Source organism: Stigmatopora argus, chromosome 6 (genome assembly GCF_051989625.1).
Source record: "Stigmatopora argus isolate UIUO_Sarg chromosome 6, RoL_Sarg_1.0, whole genome shotgun sequence".
In the NCBI taxonomy this organism is placed as follows: domain Eukaryota; kingdom Metazoa; phylum Chordata; class Actinopteri; order Syngnathiformes; family Syngnathidae; genus Stigmatopora; species Stigmatopora argus.
This window is the reverse complement of record NC_135392.1, coordinates 20,431,891-20,444,981: the sequence shown is the minus strand read 5'-3', so window position 1 is coordinate 20,444,981 and position 13,091 is coordinate 20,431,891. Positions and strand designations below refer to the sequence as shown.

General features: G+C 42.4%; 1 protein-coding gene across 1 annotated transcript in view; it reads right to left on the bottom strand.

Moving 5' to 3' along the window:
• ap5b1 (adaptor related protein complex 5 subunit beta 1) overlaps nt 1-8,834 on the bottom strand; it is a 41,965-nt gene extending 33,131 nt beyond the window's left edge. The window contains exon 1 of the mRNA XM_077602703.1: nt 8,595-8,834. Coding sequence (XP_077458829.1) covers nt 8,595-8,732 — 138 coding nt within the window. The 5' untranslated portion in view covers nt 8,733-8,834. The remainder of the gene's footprint in view (nt 1-8,594) is intronic.
• Between the last annotated feature and the right edge of the window lie 4,257 nt (nt 8,835-13,091).

Here is a 13,091-nt window from a genome sequence, read left to right as displayed (position 1 = left end):
TCGCTAAAATGTACTACAAGACTATTTCTCGTTGGCAAGTGGTCGTGGGTTATCCTATTGTGAGGACATTTGTGTGAATCATTTTCGGAATATTTTGAAGGGAATACGTAGTACAACAGCAACCAGCCCATCGATAGCGAACGTGAGGGTGGAGGCGTGGCAAACCGCCAACCCGGAAAAGGTAGGTAACAAAAGATTACAACAAAATTAGAATTCAGTTTTGTGTAGTTACATTAAACGTATGTTTGAGTGTCTGTATATATTAATCCAAGTTAATTTAAATGTGTTTGTTCCGTTTACGAGTGCGTTGTCGTGGGAAAAAAACGAACCCCACGCCCCCAAACGCCTCTGTCTCCCGTCGGCGAAATCTGCCCAATTTTAGTTAGATTAAACACATTTTATTACTATTAAACCACTAGTTATGTGTTACTTTGTTAATAGATGGCGAATTAGAAGAAATAAAACATTTTTTCCATTCCAATATCCTGTTAGTGTTTTTTTCAGTGGGTTGGAACGAATTAATTTGTTTCCCATTCATTTCAATGGGAAACGTCCGCTCGAGTTACGAGAATCTCGTCATACGATCTCAGTCCCGGAACGGATTAAGATCGTATGTTGAGGTACCACTGTATTACAGACGCTCCCCTACTTACGAACATACGACTTACGAACAACGGTACATACGAACATGTCTGCAAATTGCGTTTATGTCGAAAAATGTTTGTAAGTTCAATTTCGTATTTTTTCCGAGTAGTGCCTCTTTCCGCCGCTAATACCGACGCCTGGCGCTGTGAGAGCTCAGCTCACCCAGCATCTACCTTCTTCTGTCCAATTCGTTGCAATGCGGAAGTGCGTGAACGTATCACCAGTGCGCAAAGAACCTTTTTCATTTGTATCATTAAATATCTCGTGCATCCATTATTGAATATGGTTGGTAAAAAGCGAAAGGCTTCTATTGAGGGAGGTGCAAGGAAGAGGCAAGCCATTTCATTTGAAACGAGTGGCAATAATAACGAAGCTTGATGCGCGTGAGAGTGGTGAGCGTTGCACGGGCATACAACTTGAATCGTTCGACCGTCAGTACCATTTATAAACAGAAAGATCGAGCAGCAGGACCCAAATATTGAACGTTGCACAAAGTTTGCAAATCAATTGAATGATGCCATACAGTGCTACCGCATCATTTATGATGAAAAAAAGAAGAAAACTGTGCAATCGTCGTTAGATCGCTTCTTTCGGCCAGTTTCTAATACATAAATCTCTCTCTCTCTCTATACAGTACTGTACATATTCTCTCCATTTTATTAAATGTTTTTTTCAGTACAAACCAATGTGTGTTACTTATACAAGCCTTAAACATACAAATGCACTTATATAAACCTTAAATATACTTATATAGGCCTTAAACCTAAATTATAATACAAAATATAGCACTGAATCAACTTACAAACAAATTCAACTTATGAACAATTGCTCGGAACCTAACTCGTTCGTAAATAGGGGAGCGTCTGTAATCGAAAGGAGCGTCTGCTGGATTTCACATTTGCGTCAATATCATATTGAAGTTGTCCCTGTCTTTGTAAATGCAAAATATCAAATTATTCAATTTTAAGAAATAAGTCTATCTTGATGAAAACCATGCTTTTTAATGACAGAAATTAAAATTTTCTTACCAGAAGCTTAAGATGTTGTGGTAGTCTTATTGGTTTTAATGGTGAAATATCTCGATTATTTTGATGGTTCATATTAATGAATTTTGTTTTATTTCATAATCACAAATGTGGAATCATTTCCTTTCTGTGTTCTGAAAGGGTGTTGCCTGCACGTAGACAATTTCAAATAGGAAGTACCGTGAGCAGTACAACCAGGAAGTGTGTCCATAGCGGTCTAGTGTTCACCAAGTCTCTGGATGCCATAATAGCATGAGATACACATTACACAGGTATCAAGGCTGATATTTATATGATCGACCGCAAGACCTTCGATCAGCCTTAACAACTATTTGGATGTGCTGACATGGTAAATAATATGAACTCACGTCTGGCCAGTCAGAGCACGTTTAACTACGGTAAGATGACGACGCCCTGAGCGAGCAGTTGTAGGCACAAGTGAGTTTTTTCAAGTTTTATGCAAGATACGTTTTTTTTCTTGAATTTGATTCATAGATGTCAAAATAAATTTTGTTTTGCATTTAATCTGTATCTTTTCTCTATTTTGAAATAAATGACCGTATCGGCCGCATTGTTGTGAGTTATGGTGTTTTGTCTTTGCCACCCTACAGTTTTGTGCATTTCAAGTCTTATTTATGTGCATACAAGCCAGACCCTGGATCCAGTCTTTCTTTTAGTGAAAAATACGGCTGATATGTGAAAAAATACAGTAGCCATTTCTAAACATCTTCGTTTACTGAATGTTGGTCTGGAACAGTAGTTCTTAATTAACCATGGTTCGATTGAACCCTAGGGGTCTGGTGAGTCGGTCTCAGAGGTTCGGTGGAGCCTCTGCCACAGAGGCCAAGACACATCGACTCATCATGTGTATTCACGATAACATGCCCCGCTTGATCATCACTGGCTGCAGATGATCACGTGACATTGCTTGGTCAATCAGTGCTGCCAAGAATTTATATACAGACGCTCCCCTACTTACGAACATTCAACTTACGAACAACGGTACATACGAACATGTCTGCAAATTGCGTTTAAGTCCAAAAATGTTCGCAAGTCCAATTTTGTATTTCGCCCCTTTTTCGGAGTAGTACTTCTTTCCGCCGCTAATACCGACGCCTGGCGCTGTGAGAGCTCAGCTCACCCAGCATCTACCTTCTTCTTCGTTGCAATGCGGAAGTGCGTGAATGTATCTCCAGTGTGCAAAAAACCTTTTTCATTTGTATCATTAAATATCTCATGCATCCAATATTGAATATGGTTGGTAAAAAGCTAAAGGCTTCTATTGAGGGAGTTGCAAGGAAGAGGCAAGCCATTTCATTTGAAACGAGTGGCAATAATAACGAAGCTTGATGCGCGCGAGAGTGGTGAGCGTTGCACATTCAGTACCATTTCTAAACATAAAGATGGAGCAGCAGGACCCAAATATTGAACGTTGCACAAAGTTTGCAAATCAATTGAATGATGCCATACAGTGCTACCTCATCATTTATGATGAAAAAAAGAAGAAAACTGTGCAATCGTCATTAGGTCGCTTCTTTTGGCCAGTTTCTAATACATAAATCTCTCTCTCTACAGTACTGTACATATTCTCTCCATTTTATTAAATGTTTTTTTTCAGTACAAACCAATGCGTGTTACTTATACAAGCCTTAAACATACAAATGCACTTGTATAAACCTTCAATATACTCATATCGGCCTTAAACATAAATTATAATACAAAATATAGCACTGAATCAACTTACAAACAAATTCAACTTATGAACAATCGCTCGGAACCAATTGCGTTCGTAAGTAGGGGAGCGTCTGTATCTTGAATTTGAAGGAAAAAAAATCATTTTATTTTACACTAAAGTAGGGTTCAGTGAACGCGCATATGAAACTGGTGGGGTTCGGAGAATGTGTATATGAAACTGGTGGGGTTCGGTGAATGCGCATATGAAACTATTGGGGTTCGGTGAATGCGCATATGAAACTAGTGGGGTTCGGTGAATGCGCATATAAAACTGGTGTGGTTCGGTGAATGCGCATATGAAACTGGTGGGTTTCGGTAGCTCCAACAACGTTAAGAACCAAACCACTGGTCTGGAACTAGTGTTCACGTCGCATCAGCGCTTCGGTTCTTTGTGGTAGTCGGGTGGTGTAATTGCAGGTTATATTTATCTAAAGTTATTACTAATGTTGACAAAAATTATTGAGGATAATTACCATTTGTTTTATCACCCAGTTCTACTTTATATTCTCTTGGAAATGAACAATTGAATTATGCATTTACTCTCATATTTTAGGCTACTTTGTATTTTTCATATGATCCATTTTTGTTTCATATTTACCGGTGGTCAAGTGGTTAGCGCCTTGGCCTCACAGTCAACGGTTTTATCCCAGGTCTTTCCTCACTGTGTGGAGTTTGCATGTTCTCCCAGGGCTTGCGTGTGTTTTCTCTGGGCACTCCGGTTTCCTCCCACGTCCCAAAAACATGTACTTATGTTAGGCTGGTTGGACACTCTAAATTGCCCCCAGGTATGGTGTGTGCATCAGTGGCGGGCGGTGCATTTACCGGTAGCGCCTTCAATGTTTCAATCCAACCCTCAAAAACTATTTTATGACTATAAACCTCTACTGCAGCTACAGCTGCGACACATAAAAAATAATCAATAAATTAATGCACAAAAATGGGGTAAAATCCACTTCCTAGCAGCATTTCATGATTAAATACAAATACTGGAGCTTTTCAGACATTAAAACCAGGCCAGGGGGTGATTTTCCCGGGAAAAGACAGCGATGAACGTCAATGGCGTACCGGCAAACATTGCCCGAAAATGGGGTAAAATCCAGCCGAAAACAGCATTTACTGATTGACCGCCCTTTCTTAATGATGTTCTTTTTTTTTTCTAGAAAAGTCCGTCTGGAAACTAGCTTTGTGAGCAAATAGAATCAATTTGTTTTTGCTTCTGCTTCTGTCGGCCATAGTGGGTGGAGTTTGCGATCTCGGCTGCCTCGGGTGCTGCTTTGGCCCGCCTACTAGCCAATCATAGTTTGTGAAAGCAATGACATGTCCCAGCCAGCAAAATGCTAACGCCTATGAAAAATCATTGTGGGGTTGCCAACTCGAAATCTGATTGGTTAAAAGCAACAGTCTAGTTTAAAAAGCATTAAAAAGGCCAAGGCAGCATATACCAAAAAAATTGAGGAGCACTTCACAGAAAATAACCCAAATAAATGTGGCAAGGAATACGACATATTACCAACTACAATAACAATAATATGTCTGTTAATGCAGATGCCTCACTAGCGGAGAAATTGAACCGTTTCTTTGCCCGCTTTGAGACTGACAAATCAGACCCAGTCTCAACACCCCCACCACCACCCGGCAGCAATACACTGACGTTCCGGGAACAGGAAGTGAGACTGGTAATGCGGTCCGTGAACACCAGGAAGGCTGCTGGCCCAGACGGAGTACCTGGGAAGGTGCTCAAAGCCTGTGCTGACCAGCTGGCTGGAGTCTTCACAAATATTTTCAATTGTTCCCTGCAACTATCCATCATTCCATCTTGTCTGAAATCTGCCACCATCTTGACCTACTTATTACCTATCTATTTATGTCTAAAATGCCTTTCCTATTCCTGCATCCTCACCCTCTTGCCACTGGAACAACGAAATTTCCCGAATACGGGATGAATAAAGTTATCCAATCCAATCCAATCCAATCATCCCTGTCCCCAAAAAGCCAACCATTGGCGGCATGAATGATTATAGGCCTGTTGCCCTCACGCCTGTGATCATGAAGTGCTTTGAAAAGTTGGTAGCCCGCCATATCAGGAATACAATCTCTCCCTCAATTGACCCTCACCAGTTTGCTTATAGAGCAAACAGGTCCACTGATGATGCCATTGCCATTGCTCTTCATACAGCACTGAGCCACCTGGAACACCCTGGGAACTACGTTAGGATGCTCTTCATTGACTACAGCTCAGCCTTCAACACCATAAAACCGGACATTCTGACTGACAAACTCTCCCACCTTGGACTATCCTCTTCAATCTGCTGCTGGATAAAGGACTTCTTGACCAACCGACCACAGACTGTTAGACTTGGTCCCCACCTCTCTTCCTCCATTACACTAAGCACTGGCTCCCCTCAAGGCTGTGTACTGAGTCCTCTTCTGTACTCCCTGTACACCCACCACTGTACACCCACCCACCAGTCTAACACCATCATCAAATTCGCTGACGACACCACTGTGGTCGGACTCATCTCAGGAGGGGATGAGTCGGCTTACAGAGATGAGGTCAACAATTTGTCTTTGTGGTGCTCGGTGAACAATCTCACACTGAACACCACGAAAACTAAAGAAATCATCCTGGACTTTCGCAAACACGGCACAGATCTGGCTCCACTCCTCATAAATGGAGTATGTGTAGACAGGGTCCAGTCCTTTAAATTCCTGGGGGTCCACATCACGGACAAGCTCTCATGGTCTACAAACACCACGGCAGTGGTGAAGAAGGCTCAGACACGACTCCATTTCCTCAGGGTACTTAGGAAGAACAACTTGGCCACCAATCTTCTGAGAACCTTCTATAGAACCACTGTAGAGAGCATCCTGGCGTACGGCATCACAGTGTGGTACGCTGGAAGCACGGCGGCAGACAAAAAGGCCATGCAGAAAGTGATTAACACTGCCCAGAGGATTGTCGGCTGCTCTCTGCCCTCACTTGAAGACATTGCCAGCCCTCGTTACCTCAGCAGAGCCAAGAACATCATAGGGGACCCTTACCACCCTGGTCACAATCTGTTCCAGCTGCTGCCCTCTGGCAGACGCTATAGGTCCCACAAAGCACGGACAAATAGGCTTAAGGACAGTTTTTTCCCCACATCCATCAAGAATCTAAACTCGCGCAAACATAACACACATTCCCCTCTGCGGTATATGAACAGATGTTTGGTTGGTGATCTGCCTCCAACTAGCTGACTGAGGAAAGGTAAGTGGAAGACAGTGAGAGGTAAGCGCGAGGTAAGCGACCTGTATCCTCAACAGCGGAATGACAAATTACAAGTCCGTAACTTACACTTATTAGGTGTTTTGCCGATTAAACGTAGCTTATGGAGAAGCACCATCAATTTCGTCACACGCAGTTTCTGCGTGTGATGACAAGTAGGCTTTGTGTTGTGATAATGACGACAGGGCCTATGTCCGATTATTATTATTATTATTATTATTTAATGCAGCAGAGCCCGCAAGAACTGATTGTGAAGGCTTTGAGACAGATCTGATCTGGCAACAAATAATGGCTGAAATGTGATTGGTTAAATGCTTCAATATGAAAACACACATCTGGAAGCAGTGCAACCGGGGGGAAAAGCAATGAAAGGAAGCTAACAGACCATTTGGAATAATAAGTATTGATGGACAAAATATAATATGATTCAGATATTTCTTAGGCCAGCAGAGAAGGCCTTGAAGGCCCTGACGGCCCACCACTGGTGTGCATGAATGGTTGTCTGTCTCTTTGTGCCTTGCGATTGGTTGGCCAGTTTCAGGGTGTCCCCTGCCTGGTCCCTGTAATTAGCTGGGACAACCTGCACAACCGGCGCCCCTTTTGAGGATAAACGGTTCGGAAAATGAATGAACGTTACATATTTTTCATGAAACAAAATAATGTTGTTCTTTGTTTCAATTTTTCTCTTACAAAAACAGAAACCATATGTGTTAATTAAGGTAATCATCCTACGTCAAGGGTTTATTATGAAGAGCCGGCTTAATTTTTTTCCTCCTTAACTATTGCTAAAGCAGCACACGGTATAATGCTGGTGGTTTGCCATCTAATAAAACAGATGTCTGCTGTTGCACATAATTCACATGGGGGAAACTTCGTTCATGTTCGTGCGTTCCGCCCATACACTGCAGGGGGAACACACGATGAGAGCACTTCCTCTCCTGATTTCGCATGTGCTGTTGCGAGAGTATTCTGTTTGGAATAAAAAGGAAAATATAGTGGTACCTAGAGATACGATCTTAAGGCGTTCCGGGACTGACCTCGTATGTTGATTTACTCGTATCTCAAATCAACATTTCCCATAGAAATGAACGAAAAACAAATTAATTCGTTCCAACCAAAAAAACACCAAAAAACAGGGTATTGGAATGGGAAAACATTTTTATTTGTTCTAATTCGCCATCTATCAACAGAGTAACAAATAACTAGTGGTTATTATGTTTAATCGTACTATACTTACGAATTACCATTAAGTTTAGTGTAAGGTTAGATTAAACTTATTTTTGAGAGTGTCTGCATCGCAATCCAAGTTCATTTAAATTTGTTTCTCTCTCCCTCAACCCGAAGTGGGCATTAATTTGAATATTAGTGGGTGGGTTTCAGTTACAAAGAAACACACAATTTCTAGTGTGGCACAAAATATCCCTTCTCAGACTCCTCTCTCCCGGCACCACAATGTATTTTTTAATCGGGCGACTTTCTTTCATTTTAAAAGACATTGGCCGAGTTATATACTAATGTTTCTTTGACCAGTGTAAGTGGCTTTATGGTTAAAAGCACTCCGAGCACACACGCGTCTATGAGGTGCTGTTAGGGACATAATTTAGGATTACCGTTCACACTTTTCGTCAAAAGACTTCAAACACTATGGTGGTTATTATTATTATTATTATTATTATTATTATTATTATTATTATTATTATTATTATTATTATTATTATTATTATTATTTCTATTATTACTATTATTACTATTATTACTATTATTATTATTATTTCTATTATTATTATTATTATTATTATTAAAATAGAGTAGAGTGGTAGGGGTACCGTGTTAATATTTTCGCTTTCCGTTGTACTTAACAAGTAAACTGGATGCCAAACACACCATATATTTAGATGAACGCTTTACCATGATCATAATCAAACCTTAGTCGTGTCGGTAAGTCTGTCATCTCGGAGTTCACGGAGCAGCTCCGCAAGAAAAGTCTCAGCCGAGTTGGACGAAATGAAGTGAGGGGGACTGCGAGAGAAGTCAGAAATTTTTGCCATCCAGTTTATCTCCATTGGCAATTTTCGTGAGAAAATCAGAAACTATTTCTTGTCAATCTTCTTCTTCTTCTTCTTCTTCTTCTTCTTCTTCTTCTTCTTCTTCTTCTTCTTCTTCTTCTTCTTCTTCTTCTTCTTCTTCTTCTTCTTCTTCTTCTTCTTCTTCTTCTTCTTCTTCTTCTTCTTCTTCTTCTTCTTCTTCTTCTTCTTCTTCTTCTTCTTCTTCTTCTTCTTCTTCTTCTTCTTCTTCTTCTTCTTCTTCTTCTTCTTCTTCTTCTTCTTCTTCTTCTTCTTCTTCTTCTTCTTCTTCTTCTTCTTCTTCTTCTTCTTCTTCTTCTTCTTCTTCTTCTTCTTCTTCGTTTTACTGGCGGTTCAAGTACAACTTAGCTGGGTATTACCGCCGCTAACTGGTATGGATAGCAGATCGAACTAATTTCATTATTTTATCCTGGTCAGGTTCGCGGGGATTGAAGCTCTAAAATGGTCCCAAACGTTTGTGCCGTTATGCTTTTCGAGATATTGATGGTTTTTTAAATGGTCGCGTGACATCAGCAGAGCTGCCAACCTCCGTCGACCCCATTTGAGGAGTACCCTTCTTTAAGGAGTTTGTCCGCAGTGAATCAATCATTCGTCAGAACTTGTAACTCAGATGATTCACAATGGCCTCGTGTTACCGAATTCTTCCAGTTTACACTGCAGTTGAATCAATATGCCGGAAGCTGTAGTGATGGTGTGAATTCCGAGGCATTTACATTGGAAATTTGGTTCTTTTCTGAAATGGTTGTTTCAGAAGTTTAGGGAGCTTGTCCGGAATCTCGGAGTTTGCCTTGCATTTCCAGGTAAACTCCTGAAATTCCGGAGTGTTTGGCAGCTCTGCGTCAGGGTGAAGTTGCCCCGTCCGTTTAGACCGCAAAAAGTTTTATTTGAGCTGTTTTTGAGATATTAGAGATTTTTTAATAGGTCAATCGGAGTTCACCAGCCCTGACAAAATGCCCAATTCGCTCCAAACTGGTCACAATTGTTTGCGCCGCAAAAAGTTTTATTGGGGCTTCTTTAGTTTTTGAGATATTGGCGATTATTTTATTGGGCTCCTCAAAGCATATGGAGATTGGTTAGGGGAAATCCCCTTGTTTTTGCCGCAAAAAGTTTTTGAGACTGGTTAGGGGAAATCCACTGGCCACCCAATTCGCTCCAAACTGGTCACAATTGTTTGTGCCGCAAATATTTTTTATTTGGGCTTCTTTAGTTTTTCAGATATTGGCGATTATTTTATTGGGCTCCACAAAGTATATGGAGACTGCTTTATATTTTGTAGGAGGACGCTCTAGGGCAGGGGTGTCCAAACTATTCCACAAAGGGCCGCAGTGGGTGCGGGTTTTCATTCCAACCCATCAAGATGACACCTTTTCACCAATCGGGTGTCCTACAAGTGCAATCATTGGATTGCAGTCAGGTGCTTCTTGTTTTCTTCAGAAATCTCATTGGTCAAAATGTCTGTGCTGGATCGGTTGGAACAAAAACCTGCACCCACAGCGGCCCTCGAGGACCGGTTTGGCCATCCCTGCTCTAGGGCCTTTGTCTCCCGGCTGGCCCGGGAACACCTTGGGATACTCCCGGAAGAGCCGAATGAAGTGGCTGGGGAGAGGGAAGTCTGGGTTTCCCTGCAGAAGCTGCAGAGGGTGTAGAGCTGACCCACTGTTCTACTCTCCAGCACCCCCTCCAAGGACTCCTAAAAGGGTGGGTACTCTGAACTGCTGTTTGGTACATACACACAAACAACAGTTAGGTCCCATCCCCCCACCCAAAGATGGAGGGATTCTACCCTCTCTAAATCAAGCCGGAATTTCTCACGCACTAGCTCGGGCTCTTTCCCAAACAGAGAGGTGACATTCCACATCCCAAGAACAAGTTTCTGGAGCCAGGGGTCGGACCGCCAAGGATCCCTCCTTTGGCTGCCGGCCAACTTTCGACGCACCCGACCTCTTTGGTCCCTCTTATAGGTGGTGAGCCCATGTGAGGGCGAACCCACATTGCCTCTTCGGGCTGTGCCCGTCCGGACCCCATGGTGTAGGCCCGGCCACCAGGCGCTCGCCATCGTGCCCCTCCTCTGGGCCTGGCTGCAGAGTGGGGCCCCGGTGGCCCATGTCCGGGCAAGGGAAATCGTAGTCCATAGTTCCTTCTCGTTATAAGAGGTCTTCTGAGCCATTCTTCATCTGGTTGCTCACCTCATACCAGTTTGCCATGGATGACCCTACCAGGGGCACAAGGCCCCAGACAATCACTGGGACACACAAACCCCACCACCAGGTGATGATTCGCCGTTGCTCCTCCCCAAGACAAATGTCATTTGTTTGTGTTGAAGACATTTTTGTGCCATTACCTATTATATTCTGTAGAGGGTCAAACATGGTAGGACCCAATTGCAGGGAAGCAAGCAAAGTGAGAGTGCACTAGAAAACAACTTTAATGACTGTGGCAAGGTTCTCAAAAAATGACAAATACTTCAAAATCAAATAACAAAATCAAATCTGATGGGCAGGAGGTGGGGAAATGACGACCACAGTATATGGCAAAAGAACAAGGAAACACATTGGTACACAAGACAATTCGACCAGGACTGACAAATACACACGTTTAAATAGACAGACATAGATTGATGAGACAATCAGACCTGGCAACCTGACAACAAGATACCTGGGTTACACAAGAGGCAGCAAGGAGAACTCAATGGGCAATCACAGGGACAGGTCACACAGGGGGGAAAAACCCAACAAAACCAATGACGGCGATATCTGGAAGCAGGATGTCTTGTAGGCCGCCCCGCCTGGGAAGCGGGATGAAACCGCCCCACTTCTTAGGAAATGTCCTTGAAATGTCTATTGCAACTTGCAGAACAAAGGGACGTCTGTTTTGAAAGCAAACACAAGGACGAAATAAGGGAGGACGATATAAGGAATTATGACATACGTGCAACTACCTATGCAAACTGGGTGGCAATTGTTGGCATTTGTTTCTTTTCGACCTCGTACTAACAACACCCACGGCTGTCCAGATGGAAGGGACCACGGCGTGTGCACCGGGATCGAAAATAAGAAGGAACAGAACAGCACCGATAGCCCAAATGAGGAGCTTGATGTTAAAGAATCACCTTCTAGTGATGTGAATCTCATGCTGTGGGCACTGGTGACTCTGATACCAGTGACCCAGCCCACGGGTGCAGTGAAGAGACCGTCCAATATGGTCGATCTTGAGGTAAATGTGCAGCATACAATCACAACACTAGCACTAATACCAGCACCTAGAGATGTGCTGGAAGATGCAGAACTGTGGACTACTAAAGTGAGGACAAGTCGAATAGGAATTTTAGAGGACATTCGTTCGGTTGCAGTGTCAGTGTTGGACCGGTGCATATGTGGAAGAGACTTTACACCAGACCAAAACCCCTGAGAGTGAGGATCTGAACAGTGTAGTACAGACGCTCCCCTAGTTACGAACATTCAACTTACGAACAACGGTACATACGAACATGTCTGCAAATTGCGTTTATGTCGAAAAATGTTTGTGAGTCCGATTTTGTATTCCGCGCCTTTTTCCGAGTAGTGCTTCTTTCCGCCGCTAATACCAACGCCTGGCGCTGTGACAGCTCAGCTCACCCAGCATCCACCTTCCTCTGCCCAGTTCGTTGCAATGCAGAAGTGCGTGAACATATCTCCAGTGCGCAAAGAACCTTTTTCATTTGTATCATTAAATATCTTGTGCATCCATTATTGAATATGGTTGGTGAAAAGCGTAATGCTTCTATTGAGGGAGGTGCAAGGAAGAGGCAAGCCATTTCATTTGAAATGAGTGGCAATAATAACGAAGCTTGATGCGCGTCAGAAAGTGGTGAGCGTTGCACGTGAATACAACTTGAATCGTTCGACCGTCAGTACCAGTAAATCTCTCTCTCTCTAATGTATGTATACAGTACTGTATGTATTCTCTCCATTTTATTAAATGTTTTTTTCAGTAAAAAACAGTGTGTGTTACTTATACAAGCCTTAAACATACAAATGCACTTATACAAACCTTCAATATACTTATATAGGCCTTAAACATAAATTATAATACAAAATATAGCACTGAGCAACTTATGAACAAACTCAACTTATGAACAATCGCTCGGAACCTAACTCGTTCGTAAGTAGGGGAGCGTCTGTATACTGATACTGGAACAACCCAAACAGTGAGAAGTGGGTGTAAGGCTAAAGCCACGTTGGAAGATAGTGACCTATGACTTTCTTTTAATAGTGGAAAGGTCAGAAGGGAATAGAACGGAAGTCAAAGTATCTCTTTTAAATCAGTTTGATGATTAAAAACAGCTACATTTACCAATGT